Source organism: Paramormyrops kingsleyae, chromosome 8 (genome assembly GCF_048594095.1).
Source record: "Paramormyrops kingsleyae isolate MSU_618 chromosome 8, PKINGS_0.4, whole genome shotgun sequence".
NCBI lineage: Eukaryota > Metazoa > Chordata > Actinopteri > Osteoglossiformes > Mormyridae > Paramormyrops > Paramormyrops kingsleyae.
In genome coordinates, this window is record NC_132804.1 from 30,659,746 (window position 1) to 30,682,030 (window position 22,285).

The 22,285-nt window shown below is 47.5% G+C and overlaps 2 protein-coding genes across 6 annotated transcripts in view; both read left to right on the forward strand.

Annotated features, from left to right (window-relative positions):
* Positions 1 to 3,544, forward strand: part of LOC111835910 (protein NDRG3-like) — a 43,550-nt gene extending 40,006 nt beyond the window's left edge. For 2 of the 3 annotated variants that reach the window (XM_023796677.2, XM_023796679.2), the window contains 2 exons: positions 1,315 to 1,353; positions 1,897 to 3,544. In XM_023796677.2, coding sequence (XP_023652445.2) covers positions 1,315 to 1,353; positions 1,897 to 2,051 — 194 coding nt within the window. In that variant the 3' untranslated portion in view covers positions 2,052 to 3,544. The remainder of the gene's footprint in view (positions 1 to 1,314; positions 1,354 to 1,896) is intronic. The other variant, XM_023796678.2, reaches the window with a different exon arrangement.
* A 5,726-nt stretch (positions 3,545 to 9,270) lies between these two features.
* Positions 9,271 to 19,024, forward strand: LOC111854006 (src-like-adapter 2). Of its 3 annotated transcripts, XM_072715661.1 has the most exons (10): positions 9,418 to 9,795; positions 12,047 to 12,125; positions 12,225 to 12,488; positions 13,732 to 13,845; positions 15,177 to 15,279; positions 15,906 to 15,992; positions 16,088 to 16,191; positions 16,693 to 16,842; positions 17,251 to 17,383; positions 17,646 to 19,024. In XM_072715661.1, exons 4-10 carry the CDS (start codon positions 13,773 to 13,775, stop codon positions 17,779 to 17,781), a joined length of 786 nt encoding a protein of 261 aa, XP_072571762.1. In that variant the 5' UTR covers positions 9,418 to 9,795; positions 12,047 to 12,125; positions 12,225 to 12,488; positions 13,732 to 13,772; the 3' UTR covers positions 17,782 to 19,024. The 3 variants fall into 3 exon arrangements, with proteins under 3 accessions (XP_072571761.1, XP_072571762.1, XP_072571760.1); XM_072715660.1 differs by lacking the exons at positions 12,047 to 12,125; positions 12,225 to 12,488 and adding an exon at positions 9,271 to 9,355 and having other exon boundaries at positions 9,672 to 9,795; XM_072715659.1 differs by lacking the exons at positions 12,047 to 12,125; positions 12,225 to 12,488 and having other exon boundaries at positions 9,419 to 9,795.
* The last annotated feature ends 3,261 nt before the right edge of the window (positions 19,025 to 22,285 follow it).

Genomic DNA, 22,285 nt, shown 5'->3' on the forward strand with positions numbered 1-22,285 from the left:
TCCCCCCGGGCTCTGTGTGTGCTCCCCCTCATTTCAGGCGCTTTGGGCTGTAAACCTGCCCCCCTAGCGGTGCCTCTCAGCCATGATGTTCTCCCGTGCAGCCTGGCAGCCTCTACCAGCTCATACGCCACGGCTACCGGTCTGACCGGGTCGTGAGAAAAGTACCAGGCTGTAGTGAAGTGGCTGTTTGTTCCCCTGTGTGCCGTGCAGTGGGCTTAGGGGAGGAGGCTTTCCCATCAGGCCGAGCACGGCGCCTCCAGGCGTTTGTGACACCGGTCACGACCGAGGGGAGTGTAGCACTAGGCTGCCCCCCCCCCCCCCAACCTGGTCTTTGTGTTTCTTCAGATGCTGTTCACAGAGGCACCTTTATAAGCCTAGAATCAAGGACAAACCGCACTGGAATACAAACTAAGAAGATGTCAGACCTCTCGGAGGCGTAAGCTGTGCTGCATTGGCTCTCTCCCAGCCTAAAGACACAGAGAGACGTTTTCAACCTGTCAGCCCGTCATTGTCCCTGGTTGCAGCCTGGAAGGTCACATGTCACTGCTGGCTGTTCCTTTTAGCACAGAAGGAGGCGCTCTCAAGCTGTAGCGTTAGGGCACTGAAGGCACTTTTATTTCTGCATATTTACGGTATAAATGTTGCCATGATGAACAGGTTATGTTGCGCAGTGAAAACATTTCGGTTTATGCTGCCCTCTTGGGCTCTTTGTTCAGCCTGGGGTGTCGGGCTGCGAATTTAAATGCAGCTCAGCGTGGACATAGTACTGCAGCTGGCTGCTTCATGGAGTCTTTGCTCTGTCGTGCGACAGAGGCACTGGCCTCCTAAGCCATAGGTTGTGGGTGTGAGTCCCACCTGCAGTGTTTTCTGACACTGCTTTCTGAGAAACGTGTACGCCGCTGGAGAAAAGCGTCTGCCGAATGCATAAATGTAAAATGCAAATGTGACCCTAGGGTAGGAGCAAACGGTCTGCCTCCATGGTCACCGGAGTGCTGGGAGGACTGGCTGGAGAGCCCTGGTGTCCACCAGGGCCGCGATATTTTAATCCCTGGGCTAGATTAGCCAGGGATCAGGGTCTATGTTTTGCCACAGTAGATCTGTAAGAACATGGGCCGGGGGTGTGCAGTGCACTGTGCTTACCGTGCCAGTGGGCCGTCATGTGACAAAGGACAGCCGAATGGCTCAGCGGGCTCAGCGCAGTAGTTCTGGTCCATGATGACGATCTTGTCTTAATGGCTGTCTCTATTGTTCCTCCCTCTCTCTCCGTCTCTCTCTCTCTCTCTCTCTCTCTCTCTCCTGCGTTCACGCTAACAGTCCCTTATGTTCAGCTCAGCCACCTGAACAACGACACAGGTACCAGGACCAGCGGCGGGTCACGGTGCTGCTCGCTGCTGCCCCCTTCAGGCACTCGGCTGCCGCCCAGCCCTTTCCTCATCCTTGGTTTCTGTTCCGTGCTGCATGCGCTGTGTTCACGGATTTAAGGCTCTCCAGACCCATCGTGCCTTGTGTGCGCCACCTTAAAGCCGGAGCTTCTGTCTGCGTGTCTCAGTCCTGAGTGCTCTTTCCGTCTCCTGCACTTTGGTTTCTGTTTATTCATGCATTGTTACCATCAATATTAGTATTTTCAGGCACCGCTGTTGTTTTTTTTTGAGTTATGCTGTAGGACTGCATGCTTCACTTATTCCCTGCAGATTTACCCACAATGGCGCACAATTTATATTATATCAATATAATATTGTCAGCGATCCGGTATGCATAGCAGCACTGGGATCAGGTGTAATCGATCCTGGGTGGGGAAGGGCGAGTTAAATGCTAACATGCCAGTCTCATTCCATCATGTCAGCCCCGCTGTTAGGGGAAGAAGCGGCTCACGCTCTTGCTCCCTGTCTCCCCCAGTGGCCTCGGCGGGAATGACGCGGCTGGCTCGCTCCCGCACCCAGTCCTCCTCCAGCGTGAGCTCCGGCGAGGGCAGCCGCAGCCACACCCATGGCCAGCTGGAGGGCACTCTGGACAACCAGGCCCAGCCCCAGACCATGGAGGTGTCCTGCTAGACGTGGCCCCCGCCCCCTCAGTGTCCCCCTTCCCCCGCTCCCCCGCTGCATCAAGAGGGGGCTGTAATGTATTGTGTAACACATATAGACAGGTACCTACGTAAATGTATTCATACACCAAGCTGAACGTCACAAGCCGAAAGAGCATAGAAATCAGAGTAATGTTTAGTTTAAATGCGAAGCCCAGGGCTGATGGCGGCACGTTGGCGCCCTCGGGTGGTCAGGTGACCTGTAGCGGTTCTGAATTTTACTCCTCACTCTGCCAGTGCATCATCTAACATTTGAATTGTCTTTTCTATGATGAGTTGGAGATTTAGCACAGGACGGATTCGTGATTGTTTGGGTCTGGGGGACGGGTCTGGGAGGGACATCAGCGTCCCCCTGGATCTCAAACCCACTAGAGGTGCCAGGTGTGGCTTGCCCGCAAACTGGGTGAATGACGGCAGCGTCACTCTCCCAGAGCATTTCACGGAGTTTCAGTGCAGCCGCATGGTGTTCCTGCCTCAGCACAGGCCGGGAAGGCCTTCCGTTGGGTTCTGTTCCACCTTCCATCCAGCAAACACCCCCTCACACGCGCACATTTGTACTGCCTTTTTTTAATGGTAATCTTCGTGTTTGTCTTAACGTAATCCTGTGAGCGTCTCCTCTCGCCCCATCTGCTGCGTGGCTTTCTCCGTTGCTCTAACCGCGATCCTCCAGCGGACCGGCCGGACCATAGGCTGTCAGCGATTGGCCGTCGTTCGGCTGCCTGTTGTAGGGGAGTCCCGCCTTCTCGAAGCTGCTCGCATGTAACAGGCCTGATAGTTTGGTAGGTACTCAGTTCATAGGTTTGTAGTTCACACACTGGAGTGTGTAGAGCATATCGATGTCACAGAATGGGTTTAGTACGCAGTCATGCTGCTCAAAACGGGGAAATCGTGTTCCTGAAGAACATTGAGATGGTAGGAGAGCAGGAGAAGTCAAGAAAAAGGAGCTTCCGTGTAGCAATGCAAACACTGATGTCAGCACAGGCACCCTGTTAAATATAGGACCATAAGATGGACTCGTGTATGAGGTGTTGAGGTGGAAAAGGGTCAGAGGAACTTCAGGACAAAGGCCTTCAAACTTTGGAAGATGGTCTATCTATCAGCATCCAGGGAATCTGATCTTGTGGTTCTGTGAGCAGCTATTGCGGTGATTTCAGCATTTGTCCACGACCGGTTTCGGAAAAGTGAAATGGTTTGCCGGTGGGATCTGCTACAGCTGTTCATCTGAAGTGCGCCTCCTTCAGGTCATATCCAGTTGTGTCGAGTGTTTTAAATCATACATTTAACTGGATTCTGACAGCTTTCGATGGTTTCTAGTAGTTTTGTTGTCCCTCAACTCACACATTAATACATCTCTGTGTTGATGCTAAAGTGTGTTTCACGCCCCCTAGAGGGGAGATGTAAGCTCTCACCATCCGCTGCCTTTGGTCTTTGTACTGACTGCTCAATAAAACTAGGTTCAAAGTGCAGTGTGTCTGTGTGCATCTCTGCCTCTCTTGATTATGTGTTTGTTCTCTGGGTCATGCTGACATTGGTGAGAAAGGCCATCTCTCTGTGTGGTGAAATCTGCTGTTTAGGACCACGTAGCGTAATTGCCTAAAAGGATCTTTCAACTCCAGTTTACCAGGTCAAAGGAAGGTCTCCTTGTACCCCATTCAGCCGCTTTACACTGGGCTCCTGTGCTTGTCGTTGGCAATTCTCTCGTTTTGAATGGACTGTTTTTGGTGTCTGATACAGAGTCAGAAATAGATGAATCAACATGAAGATTGAGGGGAAACATATCAAGTGACACATCGTGTTCTGAGTCACTAATGCGCCAATCTCAAATCTCATGGCTAAGACATTAACCGAGGGGCCCCATCCTGAAGTTGACACCAAATTTCTACATTTAGACTGAATTTGAAGTACTCCGTTCCAAAGGCTGTTCCGGTTCAATTGAGATACACTCACACAACTAGTTACCGTGATGAGCTGTGATCACGCAGAGCAAGAGTTTCCATTTACCATTGATCAGAATCAGCTGGCTGTAGCAGACTGCCAGGCACTGTGTAATGTGGGCCGGCCCTGACTTCCTGGCAGCCAATAACAGCCCAGTTCTCCGTATGCTGCGTTTGATCTTCCATGACACACTGGAGAGGGGAGAACTCTTCCCCCTACCCCGTTGCTTAGAATGAATCATGAGGACCTCATCCCTAACGGGGGAGGTACTCATATTGGTAAACAAGTTATTTTTAACACTTGGAACACTGCTTTGTGAGGAAACTTTAAATAAGAAAGCAAGAAGATGAGTTGACATGTAGTTAGGGTGTGATGCTGTGATGGAGAACACTAATAGTCACAACAACACTGAAGGCTTTACACCTGGTCGCCCTGGAGATGTGACCATGTGAGGGGCTCCAAGAGAAGGAGAATCCACCTTAGAACATCAGCAGACCCGCTGTGGAGAGAAGCCATCAAGCCATCCAGCACCAGCATCAAGGGTTCTGCTTCATCATTGCACAAGGGGGTCACACAAGGACGCGATTCAATGGTGGCCTCTCTAAATGATATAAATAACATACATTCATATATACTTACATAATGCCACAATCTAACATAGTATAAAATAAGTATGTATAAAAACCATAAATATATGGAATATGTAGGCTGGTTTATTTTTAGAAAACTGCCATCAAAATGAACAATATCCACACATTGCCTGTTAGTGAACATATTATGTTTATTGACATATTTAATAAAAATACTTGATGAGGAAGCTGTTTTTCTTTAAATGTGTGTCCCACAGTTCACAGACGGTACAGACTGATTCAGTTCTGGACAGTTTAAATACTTTGCAGTGGCTCTTTCATGTATCCAGTGTGATGACGGAGCAGCAGTTGGCAGACATGCCCAAAGCGATGGACTCGTCAGCTTCCCGAGAGGGAGCCCTCACGCTCAAAATGTTCTTCCTGATAGAGTGTTTGAGGTGTCACAATTGCTGACAATTAGCATTGAATCCTTTAGTGAAATGTGACAGCTGTATGATTGCTTATAGACAGTGAGGAGTGTTCATGAAGCTGAATGGAGATGCGTGACCATCTTTGTTCCACCCCCGCAAGGAGAAACTGCCCCAGTGTAATGCTACTGGGACCACTCCAGATGATGTTCATGGGAGCAATTAGACTCAGTTCAGTGACCTGAGATTTGTGCCATACACCCCCCTCTTCATACACAACGAGAGGGGATGGAGGAGGAAGGACTTTCATTTACTATCGATCAGAATCAGCTGTCTGTAGCAAAATGCCAGGCTCCATGTGACATGTGCGGGTCCCGACTTCCTGGCAGCCAATCACAACCCAGTTCCCCACAAGTTGAGTTTGACCTTCCATGACACACCTGAGAATGAACCATTAGACCTCAGCAAGGGAAGGACTCATGTTGGCACACAGTCGTTTCTAACGTCTCCTGAATAAATGGTCATAAATGGTAATAAAACAACAGGCAGTGTAATTATCCAAGAGCTTTGCACCTGCTGGTGCTTCAGATGTTGCCATGTGCGGGGGCTTAGGGTGGTCCGGGAGGGACGTCAGGTACTGGATGATGTAATCAAGTCACCCAGAATCAGGCTGGACCAGTTCAGAAAGGCCATCTCACATGTTAAGTTTATTGACATTCTTCAAATAGTATGGAGCACCTTGATCAGTTTGCCTATCAAGTTTACTCACTTTTCAGGCTAATTCACTAGTTACTAGACACTAGTGTGCAATCTGAAGTAAAATACTGTCATTACCAGGGGTAGACTTAACATAAGGCAGGTGTAGGTAGCTGCCTGGGCCCTCGAAAAACTAAAGACCCTATGAAGACAGAATTTCCAGAAGTTACATTTAAATACATTTACTGTTGTCTCACACCTCTGGGATCAGGGTTTGAGTCACCACCCTGATAGGTAAGTTTTACTGCTAGCACCCTTTGCTTTGATTAGCATATTAATGAATCATTTTTAATTCCCTCTCGTTTCTCCTTTGGCTCCAAAAAATAGCTTGAATGTCCCAATTAGGGGGCCCCTACCCATGTCAGCCAAGTGCCCCCAGAGGATTTAGTCTGGCTCTGAGCATTTATTGAGTACATTTATTTAGGAGATGCTTTTATTTAAAGCAGCTTACAATACCGGGTCAGCCAGTCCCTGGAGCTGCTGGAGCTTAAGGGCCTTGTTCAGGGGTCCAATGGTGACATCACTCTGCTGATCCTGATATTTGGACCAGTGACCTCCTGATCATTGGCACAATGTCCTAACCCACTGATCCGCAGACCATACATCACACAAAACATTCTGAGTTCACAAATAATGTGCAACTGTACACTTATGCCCTTAAGTAAATGATGCCGTGATGGAGCCTGGTTCAGCCTCCTAAGCCTCACCATCAGTGCACGACGCCTCTGCCTTTAGCAGCAGTGAGCATGAGGAGAACCTCTTTGTGGTTAATGAGTCACCTCTTATGCCTCGTTTCCACCAGCGCCATGCCAGAGCTGGTACCGGACTGTTTCCCAATCTGGAACTGCTTCCACACGTTTCCACTGCACTAAACTGGCCCTGGTCCAGAAAAAATGGCTCCAACCTGGCACCACAGAAAGGCTGGTCGCAGAATTTGGATTGTAACGTCAGCAAAAGTGGGACAGGCTATGGTGTCCAAACCTTCCACTTGCCCAGAATATTCAATCCATAACTGATATAGTTTTGTCTAATATTGCAGGTGCCGGCCGTGAAACAACTTGCCCGCTTATTAATGGAATAACATTATATTTTTTTTTTTATTCTGTAGAAAACGAAAGATTGATCTGCTGGCCAGATTTAATAAATTATAAACATGTCGCAGGTCAAATATAATAAATATTGTGGTGCTTCAGTGGCAAAGAGATGATGAGGACAGCAAATTTTGAGCAGACTCTTTTATTGCGTGATCTTTAAAAAGACAGCGGTAAAACAGCGAGCGAAAATAAACTCACTCACACACACAGACCGGGGAGCCTTTAGGGAAACAAAAGTGAATACAGGCAATAGTGTCGTGACGCAGTGGTGAGCTCGGACTGGGGAAGTAGGAGAGGAACACGTAGGATTGGGGGACATGGGATTTAATGGGGAATTGGAGCAGGGATATGGAACAAGCAGAGAACACGCAATACTTCACCAGACTTCACAGTCAGACTTCAATGACAGACCTATGGAATACTCTGACATGTATACACCGGACTTAATGGAGGTAACAAGAAAAAGCTGGTAAACGCAGGGATTCCACACGAGGTTAACGAGGGGGCATGGCACACAGGAGGATCGGACAAGCAGGGCGTGACAAATAGAGCCAGGGCGCAATGAGTCAGATTCTGAAAACTTTCTTTTTCAATTCAGCAGCTTAGAAAAACTTACCATCTGAAACAGATCAAAAATATCTAAAAACTGAATGCATATGAACCACTACTTTACTCTCACGTAACATTTCCATTTCATTCATTTTTTTAAACTGATGGAAACACGGCAGGTTCTCAAAAGGCACCAAGCGAGAACCAGCCCAGCACCAGCACCAGCATCGTCTTGGTGGAAACCAGGTATTACTGCCCTGTAGAGAAATCAGGTCTTTTTATCAGAGCTCAGTTGGCTTGAGATCTGTACTTTGACCTCCTCAGGTTTGTGATGTAAACTTGTAGGTGTTTTGTGGGTCATTTGTGCATTACAGTGACGCCTCACACTTACAGAGTTAGTGGTTCGAATTCTGCTCTGCATGGCTGGAGTCTGCATGTTATCCTCATGTTGTGTGGTTTCCTCTGGTTCAAAGACACACAGCTAGAACAGTAATTCTGAAATGCTTCTGTGGGTGTATACACTTCGCCAAGGACTCACATCCCATCTAGAGTGCTCCTCCGATTTCCCTATACTTCCTGGGTAGGACCAAGGCTCAGTGTGACCCTGCACTGGATCAGTAGTTGGATGGATGGATGGATGGTTGACCCAGCAGCACTTCACAGATATTTGGTTTGATCTGGCCCTGTAAAGGTTCCTGGTACATGACATCATTAATAGCAGCTATCATACTGCACCATTGCTTATTGGTCCAGACATAATGGGTTTTGTGCTGGACATAGAGCTTCTCTGCTGGCATCTCCATCTCACTGACACATATTGTATTTGCACTACACAGGCCTTTTCTCTCAGACCTGAGACAACCATTCTTCTTATTGAACACAGATCTTTATATCCTGCTCTGACTCGTGACCCATTTTTCCGGAGTCTTCCGAGCTCTTTCTGAGTTATTAGCACAGATCTCTGCTGAGCTACGTGAGGCCAGCAGGCGTCCTACTCACTTTTGCTTATTCTTGATTTCCAGAAGCAGTTCAGGAGAGACACCTTTGCAGGATATGGAAGTTCCCCAGTCACAGGCTTTCTATCTGACTCTGGTTTTCTGAGGCCACCTAATTTATTCTCTTTGTGATGCTGTCTGAACTGGGGGGCAATAAGAACCTGTTCTGGGGGGGTACTTCCCATCATCACTGAAGGCTGGCTCCCCCAAATCAGGCCTGATCTCTCACGTCTTTGATCACTTCGCTCACCAAACCTTGCACTTTGCATTTTTTCCTCCTTCCTTCCCACTACATTCGACAAGAAGCCCCAAACAGACCTGAACAGATTCACACACATGTGAGAAAATGCTGAAAATAGAACAAGGGGGAGAAATCACAATATTTCCCACAAGTGCCCTCAGACTTATTTGACTTATTACACAGTCATCGCACTGCAGTTTGGTCTGTTATGATACGTTTGGGGGAGCGAGGCCCACCCCCTCAGCCAGGGACCCCAAGTCAAGTTACTTAACAGGTTATAATTAGAAACAGCCCACTTACTGGGGGGGGGGGGGTCGTCACATTGATAAACAGTATTTTTAGCACTGTGCTGCTTAAAGCTGAGGCAGCCTGTGTGTGGAGATCATCAGCAGAGCAGTGGCAGTGTGGTGCAGTGTCTACTGAGACATCATTTCACCCCAGCTATCATGAACAAAGCAAGTTTAATTCCTCTCATGCCACATCTGCTACCAGTATGATGTAATTGGAATTGGAAGACCCACTGAAAGACCACATTATTCAGGGGCCCCTCCTGCGTGCCCTAAGCCCAGGCTGCATGCAGGATGGTGATGGCCCACCACTAGGGGGCGTTTATCTGCCTGTCTGACCATTTGCGCGAGGAGCTGTGGCCCGGTGGGCTACCGGGGGGTGTTTTCCGGAAGATGTGACACCAAGAATGCAGCAAGGAAGGTAAACCCCCCAGACACAGCACAGTCGCATCTTGTTTACTTGGTGAGAATGGCAGGCTGTGTAAGCCAGAGACCTCAGCACAACCTTCCTGCTTCCGTGGATGGAGCCCCTGTCGTCACAGGAAGCAGCCGGAGGCGGGACTGCACTCCCCCCCGTCACACGCACACACCTGGGCTCTCGTCAGAGGGGAAAAAGGGGCAGCGTCGCACCTCACTGCCTGCCACCACTCAAGATGTGCTGAGCTGGGGTTACGCTCCCCCATATTCGCACACGCACATGCTCACACTCGCCACTTGTTCTCACCGCTTCACCCCAGGAGATCCAGCCTGTCCTCAGAAGGAGAAAGTTGCCGTCTTCGTCTCCATCTTCCGCAGAGGGGAGCTGCCAGGGGGTCTGAGGCGACCTGGACCATCAAAGACACCATCTTGGACTGAGATGAGGTGAGTGTGTGGCCCAGGGTGTGGATCAGGGTGTGAGTGCGGGTTTCCACCCCCAGGATACCGTGTGGAATAGCGGCTGGCAGACCCGCAGTTTGCCCTACGCTTAAAATTTACGGTCCTTTGAAATAAAATCGAAATTTATTTATCAAATGCTCAAAAGTGCCGCATACAGCAGTAGACACAGGCAGTGATATGAGTTTATTTCAAAGCACAAAGGACAACAAAAACAAAACAAAGTGAAAAATGAGGGCAGAAGATCAGGAGCTCACAAGACAGTGACTGTACGTTGGTGCCATGATTTAGAAATATTCTCAGATTCAAGAAGTATATCAACCTTCACCCCACAGAAGATCAAGGATTCCATAATCCAGTGGTCATCAATCGGTCGATCGCCAAGATATTCGTAGTCGATCACAAACCAACTTCTACCCCCCACCCCAGGCACCCCTGGGCCTGTTCAGCAAAATCTACTGGGGGAATCTACCCCTCCAGTCCGTAAAATCTACCGAGGGCACCCCTCTAATCCACAAAATCTACCATCGCGACTCTGTGGCTGTAGCTCGCCAGATTATTTTCTTTGTAAAAGTAACTCTCACTGTAAATAAGTTTGGAGAGCACTGCTCTCACTGTAAATAAGTTTGGAGAACAGTGCTCTCACTGGAAATATTTTTGGAGAGCACTGCTCTGATCCAAATTACTGCTTTAGTCAGTTGACTTTCCTGAATTTATTTCCTCAGGGTTTACATAGATGCTCAGGTTGTAACTCAAGAGCTCTCTGCTCGCTCGTGAACCCTTGTTCTGGAGGCACCTTTCTGTGTGCTGGGTGAGGCTGCGGATGTGTGTTGCCTTCTGTTGTTGTCTTGTGGTCGCGTCTCAGAGAAAAGTGAAAATGAAAAGAAAGGAAAACAATGCAGTTTGTCGATGGCAGCAATAGTGAACGATGCAAGCAAAGGGACTGCAGCAAATGCCACTGTAAAATGAGTGCTGCCACCAATAGGGCTTATATAAGCAGCTAATGTCAAAGTGCATTTATCTTAATTTATATAGCAGATGCTTTTACACAAAGTGACATACATTTTCTTGTAAAAGCAGGGTCAGCCAGTCCATGGAGAAATTAAGGGTTAAGGGTCTTGCTCAGAGACCCAACAGTGACATCACTTATATAAAAGTCGTACAGCAGTAATGTCTTTGGTTTTTACCCCATCCTGTATTAATCACAAGCTAAATGTATACAATCATCATATATTTCCTAGTAATTATATTCCATTTGTCTTAAAGGGTCGGTCTGATGTTAAATCTGTCAAACAAAGTCATGGTCTGTGACTCTACAGAGGAGAGCAGGGCGAGAGTAGAGCGAGAGCAGGGCGAGAGCAGGGCGAGAGCAGAGCGAGAGCAGGGCGAGAGTAGGGCGAGAGCAGGGCGAGAGCAGAGGAAAGCAGGTCGAGAGTAGGGCGAGAGCAGGGCGAAAGCAGAGGAGAGCAGGGCGAGAGCAGAGGAGAGCAGAGGAGAGCAGGGCGAGAGCAGAGGAGAGCAGGGCGAGAGCAGGGCGAGAGCAGAGGAGAGCAGGGCGAGAGCAGAGGAGAGCAGGGCGAGAGCAGGGCGAGAGCAGAGGAGAGCAGAGGAGAGTAGGGTGAGAGCAGAGGAGAGCAGGGCGAGAGCAGGGGAGAGCAGAGGAGAGCAGGGCGAGAGTAGGGCGAGAGCAGGGAGAGCAGGGTGAGAGTAGGGCGAGAGCAGGGCGAGAGCAGAGGAGAGCAGGGCGAGAGCAGGGAGAGCAGAGGAGAGCAGGGTGAGAGCAGAGGAGAGCAGGGCGAGAGCAGGGCGAGAGTAGGGCGAGAGCAGGGAGAGCAGAGGAGAGCAGAGGAGAGCAGGGTGAGAGTAGGGCAAGAGCAGGGCGAGAGCAGAGGAGAGTAGGGCGAGAGCAGGGTGGGAGCAGAGGAGAGCAGGGCGAGAGCAGGGAGAGCAGAGGAGAGCAGAGGAGAGCAGGGCGAGAGCAGAGGAGAGTAGAGGAGAGCAGGACGAGAGCAGAGGTGAGCAGGACGAGAGCAGAGGAGAGCAGCCGGACTCACCGTGAGGATCCCTTCCTGCCTCATGTTCATGCTTCACATTCTCAGTTTGATTTGTCTTTTTGACAGTCTGTTCTGACGTCATTTTTGATAGATGGTCACTGCAGAAATTCCGGCTAATCAGCCTGTCTGGGGCTGGATCGACCTTTTCCACCCGAAAACTTGAACCCGAGACATTTATCCTACAGGACAGACGCTGAGAATCTCTTTCAGTGGACAGTGTGTGCAGGGAGACTGCCTGTCCCTTCGTATGTAAACCTGTCACTGGTGAGATACATTATTAAAATACCTCATGTGCACAGTTGTTATTTTCAGTTGCAGGTATAACAATGTGCTGTATTTAGGGTTAAACGTGCTTTCTAACAGGAAGTCAAGGCCGATCACTGCTGTGACTGTGAACTCAGGGAGCATCCAGAGTATGGTGTCCACAAACGTCATCTTGCCGTTGATGCGGTTAAGGGCTCGAGATCACAGAGTTGAAGGTTCCTCTCCTGAACGAGTTGTTGGAGCCAAACCATTGCTGCTGAAGCCCAGCTGTACGTATGTCTGGAAGAGGGAGAGCTGGGCTCCGTGCAACATGAAGCGCCATGAGAAGAGTCAGGGTGGATGTTTCTTTTTAATCTGTGAGCTGTAAGTTTGATGTTACATGAGATACTCCAAAAGTACCAATGGCAGACCAGGAGGGGGTGGCTTCGGGACAGAGTCTGAGTCTGAATCCCACTCAGGGTGGCATAAGATGTTTCACACCGCCAGCTGCAGGACGCTCCACATGTGTAAGATGACCGTGACAAGGCCCGAGTGGCGTTTCCAGAATGTTCTGCTTCTATGCAAAGGTGACCAACAAGAGGACAGTATCAGATTCAGCTCCTCTTCTAGGCCAGGAATGCGGAGGAGCAGTCAGTGCTGTTCGGCTTCTGCCGAATTAGCTCTTCTCTGCCCCCGTTCATAATAAGCCGTGCGGTTGGAAAGCGTGGTTTTCAGATGCCGTTTGTTTCTCTCTCTCTCTACATCCTCCTCAGCACTATGAGAAATACTGAGAAGCAGCAACCTTCAGAAACATGGGGTGGGGTGGGGGGGGGCTTATTTTTCTGCTGACTTTATGTTGGTAAAAAAGGGGTGACTATTACAGTTATTAGCTAATTTAAGTTTCAAGTTTCAGTCAGCTAATGCTGATTTTATAGGATAAGCCAGTCAAAACTGGACTGGCTTAAAAACAGATGGAAGATTTTGTTTTCCTTTGGTTATGATTTTCCTCTTGGGCTGCTTATAAAATTCGCATTTGATGTTAAATATCTGGACACTGAGCTGCCGTGCATTAAAGGGGGACAGGGGCCACTAAGTGTTATACACATCTGGTGCTGCTTTTCTTTATTCTGCAGGGATTTTTTACTTCTGTTTTCGCTTCGCTGTAGAATCCTTCCAGCCCGCTAGTTTAACGCAGTAGCTGTTCGGCGAGAGCACATGCGGTTCTGGTAATGGTGGAGGATGCTGGGTAACGATATGTGGGAGAGCGTGAGCTCACATCTCCGGCTGCTTCCCTGCCCGGCTTGTCATGCCGCGGGCAGAGCAAAGGCTACGGACAGCACAGTTTACCTCACGGACACTTAGGGGCAGACAATCTGCATCCAGTGTAAACGCACCGTGCTGCACTGCACTTCCAGCCACCAGGGGGAGCCCCACAGATACAGAACACAGCAGCTAAGTGTGACATGTCGCAGTGAGCTGCATGGCCATCGAAAAAGATTCGACAGATTTACAGAAAAGCCCGTTTTGGTCTCATAAGTTCACTGTGGTGGCAGCACGATGCACCAGTGGCTTAGAAGTGCAGACTTCGGAGGATGACCTGATGACCTTGGCCTGCCTCTTTTCCCAGATCCGCCACTCTTGTCCTGGAATAGGAGACCTTCAGACATCATGGGCAGTTGTCTTGCCAAAAGAAAACGAAAGTCAAACTCAGGCCCAGACACAGCAAATTCCACAGCACAAGGTGGGTGACCAATCTTGACACCGTCTCCCCGCCTCTGCGACTGAGCCAGTGTCACCAGCTTTGGTCAGCTGGCTGGCATGAGATTTTCTATTCCAGACAAATCTGCACACGCATTTAAATGTATGTAACAGTTTTACTACCTTATAAATAGTCTGTAGCGTTTGCCAACAGCCCCAAAGCTTTCAATGTAGCTAATTTTAGCTTCATAATGAAATGATTGCTTGCGTGAGCGTGAGAGTCAGAAAACGTGAGTGTCATGCCAAATGTGTGAGAGTTGGCAGCCCTGGCTGAGCCCTGCTCTGATCGATCGCGAGGTATGACAGACTCAAATGAGGGTGGCTTGTTGAATCTACTGCAGGGATGCAGACCAAAAACAGGACTGAACATATATAAAACTGGAATTCCCATTATGAAGCGAACTCCTCTTCCTGTTTGCTAGAAATATACAGTATATTCAAGAGCATATTGGTTCCAGCCGCTATATTGGGAGGCTCTCCAGGGGCTTCCTGAATGAGGAGGTGCACAACATGTGTGACTATGCCTTATGGTTATTGAAGTACAGAAAGTAGGTTATCAGCTTCAGGTGGTTTAGTCGTCACTGCTGATCGGTAGTAGTATCCTGCTTCATTGGGCAATTTCTGCTTAAGTTCACACAACGTGCCAAATTCCTGCTGGATTTGAGCTTCAGTTCCTCTCTTGCTTGGTTTTGCTAGTAGCCAACTCTGATGCATCTGGCACGAAACTCATGCAAGAAATCTTATGGAAAATCTATATTATTCCATTATAAACCTAAAATTAGCTACATCAAAAGCACTGGGGTAGTTTGCAAACTCTACAGGCTATTTTCAAGGTAATAAAACTGTAATACATGTAATCATTTTATTACTCAAATTGAAAATCTCATTCCGGACGGCTGACCAAAATTGGCAACCCAGTGTCACAGAGCTGGTAAAAAGCAGGGTTGTCTCCTCAGGACTTCCTGGCACTGCTCAGACGTTTGTTGCGGGGTGAACGCCTAATGGTTTCACACACACACACACACACACACACACCTGTATTTAAACACGGGAAACAGACCCACAGCTGTCATGTTCACAATGTCAATGAGCACACGGCTCTGGGGTCATTCTGGTGCCCCTTACTGGAATTGTAGTTTCCGTGTGGATCCAGATGTAAACTGCACTGAAGGTAAAACTCAGGGAAAACATTTACTTGGCCGGACTGGGATTTTTATGCAACACAAGCCAGCGTTGATCACATCGTTGCAGTACATTCCATCCAGTCCATCCAAACACGTGTTCTAAAGTGGTCTCTCGTCCCGCCTGCTACAGACCTGTACCGGCCCGTGGTGGTATCCCTGTATAACTACCCCTCCTTGGAAGGGACGGCGGAGGGTGGCATCACACTGGGGGAGAGACTCGACATCCTGTCAGAGTAAGAAGTGAAGCCGTCCAAAAGCCCCCCAGGCAATGATAGCGGTTTTTAACCATTAAAACTGATGTGGCCTCATCCATCACAGTCTTCATATAAATTATAAGCATGACCCTCTTGGTCTGCAGACTGTGTATAAGCACACCTTATACACAACATCCATCTACGGCCACATGATTTCCCTTACTGACACAGCAGCCATTGTCTGAACACGTGGGCTTGTGACAATGAGCTGTTCTGCCACCTGCAGGACTGGGGCAATGTCAGGCCGGGCCTCAGCACTCTGAGGCTTTTCGGAGGCTGAACTCCCCCGCCCACTTGGGTCGTATGTGACAGGCTAAAGCTTTCATTTGCTCATGGAAATTCTCATACAAGCATTTGCTCCACAGAAGAATCAGTTAATTTACGATCTGGTAGAGGAACCATAACAGTTATATGACTGCATGACATCAGCCCAGAAAATCTCCAGCCCCCTCTGTTTCTCTCTTTTCCTCCATTATGTCTTTGATTTACGTCAGTGTTTTGCAAACAAAAGGTCTATGCCTTGACTTTTAAAGCCTTGACGTGGGTGCTGAGATTTATTTGGAGGCTTTGTGGATCCTGGTTTCTGATTGGCCTGTCTGTCACAGCGAAGGCGATTGGTGGAAGGTGAGCTCAACAGCTACGGGCAGGCAGTGTTACATCCCCAGCAGCTACACTGCTAAGGTCTTCCATGGGTGAGTCACAGCTCAAGGTCAAGGTCATCGAGGGTCAGCGCTACCGAGGCCGCCCTGCACTGACGCCCCCTATTGGCCGCTCTGTTTCCCTACAGGTGGCTTTTTGACGGCATCACCCGGGAAAAAACTGAGCAACTGCTGCTTCAACCCCACAACCAGCCTGGCTCCTTCATGGTCCGAACAAGCCCCACCCACATCGGTGAGGCCCCTGCATCGCAGCAGTCAGGACGCTCGCAATGCCTGCGACGGCACTCAGGAGTTAAATCTGCAGTCAAGATTTAATGTGCCACATAATAAGTATCCCGCTTGTGGATCTGATGTCACTGAAATGCATTTATGTTTGACTGCGTTCACTGCGACTAAAGTGAGCAGAGCTGAATGAGTGATGTTCAGGTGCCTCTTTCAACAATGTTTAAAAACACAAACAGGAAAATTGAGTAAAGATCAGTCAGCAGCCGGTGCTGTGGATAAGGAGCCTCTGAGTTAAATCAGGACAAACTCATTAATTGGACTCTTACACTGATTGTCCAATTGCATAAAAGGATTCCTGCTGAACTTTATTGATCCCAGAATTTCCCCATGGGATCAATAAGCGTCATCTTATCTTATCTTAAGGTCCATTACTCAGTACAAATCCCTACAGAAAGGCTACTTGCTAATGTGACACACGGTGAATCTGATCACTGTCCCCCCCCGGCAGGAAACTACTCCCTCTCTGTGCGCCGTGACGCAAACTCCTCTGGCAGATCGGTGAAGCACTACCGCATCCACCGTCTGCCCAATGGCTGGTTCTACATCTCGCCAGGGACAACCTTCCCCTCGCTATCCCAGCTGGTTGAACATTACTCAGGTGGGTATGGCCTCCTCTCTCCCCAGGGGAAAACACAAAAAGAACAAAACTACAAAAACAGGGCAGGCCGCCGCTCAACGCCCAACCTGCAGTGCAGCTTTTTCACTGCAGAGGGAGAGGAACAGAGACAGAGCCTTTGAAGCCCTGAGCCTGTGGACTCTCCCGCCATGAGAGCTCTGGCTGTTTGTTGGTTGTACTGAGAAATCAGCCTTAATGCCACACATGTGGCACAGCACAGCACATTTTACCACTTTAGCAGCATACCTCCAAACGGGCTGGTGAAAAGCATTCCTGAATCTCTAAACCACGCCGATCCCATTGATTCCTGTACAATTTCACGACTATCGATTACCTACAGCCAGTCACAGAAATGGACCGTACTTCCTAACCAATTACACGCCCTCGCAGAGGCCAGTGAGGCTCTCTGCTGCCCCCTACGGGAGCCGTGCTTTATACGGGGCTACAACAACGTCCCTGTGATAAGAGGAACTCCACCCCCACCTGTCAGGAAACCCCCACTCAACTGGAACGAGGTGGATAGGTAAGATCCTGCTGAGGGGCCCCTGTTTCGTCTGGGCGGGGAACCCCTTTCATCTTTGACCTTTCATGGTGATGCGGGGTGCCAGCCTCTCTCGCCTTCCATGTGACATTCGGGGTTTTCTTCTTACTTGACTTTTCCTGTTTTTCTGTGAGTCTCCCACACCGTGTGGGCATGTGACTGTAAGTGGGTGCGTCGCTACTCCGTGATCGCTCCGCCCGGCCACATCTTAGGGCCGCCGTTCACGCGCCACCTCTGTCCTCAGCACCATGATCTTCGGTCAGAACGAGGGAGACCCTGGAGAGAACCCCATGAGCGAGGGGCTGCGAGATGCCATCAACTCCTACCTGCTGCTGACGGAGGAGGCCAGGTGTGAAACCTGCCATGGCTGGGAGACCTGAGGGACCGAGCAGCCACACCAGCACCATGTGCCAGAAAGACTGTGCTGCGCCACCATCGGTCCCCACCAGGGGGCGCATATGTGTCTGGGGGGGGGGGGGGTTGCCGGTGACTATTTTGCTGCTCCTTCCTGTTTGGGACTGCAGGAGAAGGGTCTTTCAGGCCCAGAATGCCCTCCACTGTTGTAGAGGGTCTCGATATATAGTGCAAGCTGAATCGTTGGGTTCCTTTAAATCAGAGCTAGATAAGATTTTAACAACTCTGAGCTATTAGTTAAGTTCTCCCCAAGCGAGCTCGATGGGCCGAATGGCCTCCTCTCGTTTGTATAGTTCTTATGATACAAAGACTGAGATCATATGAAGCCAGCTATTGGAGCTCAGATTATGGCTAGAGCGCCCCAGCAAGGACGGGGGAGGAAACAGTCCGGCTGCACAACGGCAGGAGGATTTTGTGGTTTCCGTGCCGAAGGCAGCACCAGAAAGGCAGCTGAGGGGTCTGAACTGGGCCACAAAGGCAGCCGCTTCACCCGGAATAGCAGCTGAGCCGGCAGAGGTGGCTCTATGTTTAAAAAAAGAACAAGCCAACACTTCATGTAAAACAGGTACAACACCAGTCAAAGGTTGTTACACACCACAGGTTTTTACCACTTTTCCATTTATTTCATAAACTGCTGATTTTTTATTCTTGTTAAGCATTGGAAAGTTGAGTGAACAACTATAAATGAAAATATAAGTCAAATTAAACGTTTCCTTTATAACATGGAAATACATAATGCAGGTCTGACATCCTATTAATTGATTGTGTGTTGATGGCAAAGTCAAATCGTAGACTCTCCTTTAACTTTAAATGTACTAGTCTACTGGTTCTTCCCATGAAAAAGAGCAAAATTTTATGTCCCTTGTAGAAAGACGGCCTTGAATTCTCTCTGCTGTTGTAACTGCCAGAGGGGTTACTTTGATTAATCAAAAATGTGACATTTTCTTGCTAATAAAGGTACTCAAGTGGTGAACATACTGTAAATGTATTTGTTAGCAAAGTATTTTGTGTATTTAGTGAGTAACATGCAAATGTAAAAAATCAAACTTTTGTGTGCAAGAACTTTTGACTGGTAGGTTACATTTGCACACAGTTTACTGTGAACTTAAACCATTCCAGTAGGGAACATTATATTGTCATGATTATTTTAACTGCTATTTCAACGGATTTTTGCTCAATTGCAAAAAAATAAACCAACTTCTAAATTCATTTCCCAGAATTTTCCTGAAATTGATTTGAATGCATCACCCCACGTTTTCACTCACTGAAAACTTTAAAAAAGAAAGATCCTTTTCTCTGACCCAACGTAACCGTGATGCTGTTTTGGTTTTGCAAACCCTGTGATTGCCATACATGACACCACTGCATCTTTGCACGGAAGTGCGCTGCGAATTTAGCGCACAGGTGTTAAGCTTGTGGCTAACGTGGAGGCCAAGACGATATAGCATCGCTTGTAGACTCCCTGTCTTCTCAGAAGGTACAATGGCATGAAGGCTGGTGCTGATGCGGTTTCTTTGCATTTTTTACTGCACCTTTCAGCCAGTGTGGACTTTCCATGGCAACACATCAGCCCGCCGAACCATCACCACATCAATGGCAAACCACCCATTAAGGGAAGATTTGCAGGAAGACTTGAGCGAGACATAATTTTCAGGAGAAAAGAGCTCTATTAATAGGCGTTAATGTGACACAAAAGGTGACGTAAAACATAGTTTTTCAAATGTTCATTCTGGGTAGGGTTACCATACGACCAGGTTTCCCCTGACACAAATTTTCATTTAACAGGGTAGATAGGGAAAACTCATTAATATTCATGAGAAAAATACTACCTGATTGGTCGGTGAATTAGTCTTTTTTCATCTTACCGAATATGGTTACCCTAATTCTAGGAGTGGCAGAATGGCTCATACCTCTAGGGTTGGGGGTTTGAATCCGGTCCCACCCCGTCCTTATGTGGCACTTCCTTAATAACTATCTTGTTATATAGAGAAAACATATAACTTCATGCCGATTGGTCAGTTTTTGTGGACCCGCCTATCTAAGTGAAGTATCATTATAAGTATGAGGTAAGTAAGAAGTAGACCAGATGTTATTCAAACTGTTGGGTGTGCACGGGGGTGCAGGTGAAGGGAAAAAAACTGAATTGGGGGGGTAGATCTATTTTGAAATTGTAAGCTTCAGAGATATTAAAAATAATGTAAAGACTTTATATTCCTGTACACATCATATGGCACGAACAACTTAAAATAATAAAAATGTGTACAACAGACATGCACTACAATGCATCAAGCTGTTATGAGTAATAATGTAACAAAAGTTTACGGTAGAAAAGTTGCTGAGTTGATGCTGACATACTTGGAGGAACCATGGAGAAATTTCCAGTTGCTAATAGTGTTAAAGGAAAATGTGATGGCAAAGCAACACCTAAAACAGAAATAAACGAAAAACATGACGAGGCATTTCCGGGATACCGCTTTATGTGTCTGTGTGTGTGTGTCTGTGTGTGGGGGGGGCGGAGGTCAGGACAGATATATCAGCCGTAGGGGCCAAAAGGCTGATAGCCGAACACTGTTAACCTGAACAGTGAGTCTAAGCACATTTGTTTCAGTGAAAAATCCCACAAAATGAAGTGCATCCGCAAAGCAAATCAAAGCAGTAGGACACCTAAATTAGGCTGTTTTCACAAGACAATTGTTAAATAATCACCGAATTCAGATTAATACATATTTAAATGTTTAATGTTTTATTTTGCTGTATATTAAGTTAGATTTTGATGGTTCATCTTGTTGCATCACCGCTGAGCTCTACTCATTTTCAGTGCCTGAAATTGGACACCAGTTTTAAGACGCACACATTACGATGGGGATGGCACGGTCTATACGTGTGGAGTTTGCATGTTCGTGCATGTCATTGTGGGGTTACCCCCCACAGTCCAAAAATATGACAAATTGTCCATAGGTGTGAATGGTGCATGGCCAACTGTGATGGGTTGGTGCCCCATCCTGGGTTATTCCCTGCTTTATGTCCGTAGCCTCTGGGATAGACTAAATTAAGAAAATGGTAGTTGAAAATCGATGGACAGTACAAGGGGCAAACAGGACACTGATCATTATGCAGCAAAGTCCAACTGCAGATTGAAATCTGCTCTGTGGACACAGTCCTGCCTCCATTAAAGTGGTTGGATGGTTCAATTCTTCTTGACGTTTCACACCCTCTGCACAGTGAGTTTCAGTTTCTTCCCTCTGGATGAAGGGTAATGGTCCCAAAATGTAGAACGAACAGATTTAAAGACAGCTTTGTTCCAGCGGCCATCACACTGATAAACAGATCATAGCGTTCGCATAAGTTGTATTTAAGTTGTTTTTGTTGTCAGTTGTTCCTGTGTTGAAGTGTGTATGTAGGATGTATGACTCATGACTGCGCCCCAAATCTACCTATGGGTACAAATAAAGGAACCTGAACCTGAACCTGAACCTGAATTATGAACAGACTGTGATCTCCAGCAATGATGGGTCTTCATGATCATCAGCCATTATGCTACTTTTCATTTTCAAATGCTTAAGCAGACTCTTACATGGGATACTTTGTTAAGATCACGTTGAATACAGCTATCACATCCACAATGACAGTTGAGCTTTTCAAACACTGCACTGTGAGCCCCTCCCCTTACAGAAATCCAGTGTGTTATGATCAGATTATAGTGACGGCCGGATAAAAGTTGCATCATAAGAAAGTGGATTTCAGTAAATGCACGGCCTGAGAAGGTTCCTATTTTACACATTCAAGCACACATAACTCTGTTAATCATGCATAGAACACTTGGGCTGTTTGAGAGGCCTTTGCCACAATCTGAGGTCTTTAATCACTACCTGCTAACTATATAGGATCGTGTTATACACTCCACTTTCAAGAGGTCATAAATTATAGTATATAATTAAATCTGTGTGCATATACAGTATTATATGTTCAGATGCTGTACAATAAAGGTTAAGGATTCAGAATTATAACTTGAAGGGCATTGGTTCAAATCCCTGAACTAGCAATGTGGTTCCATCCTTAAAATTATAAAAATGGATTATACAAATTATACTCGACATTATATTGGATGTCACAAAATCAAGTAAGCAATATTTTGTTTATGCGGTCATTCTGTATTTTCAAGTTTGTATTTAAGTACAATTTATCTATCATATAATAAACGAATATTCCACAGCCCTAAGATGCATTACGTTCGATTAAATGGTGACTCTCCCTTCATATGTAATAGTTGGTGTACGTGAGTTAGTATGTTTGTGAATGTCTCGAAATGGGCTCTGCTTTTCCGGACTGGAACAGGTTCTGGACCACCGTGATCCGAATTGGATATGAGGTAAACAAAAACGAATGGGCAGATAAGCGTACAAAGGGTACCTCACTTGTTCAACAACCAATAACCTGCATGGAAGCAGGATCTTTACGTCCAGAATTTAT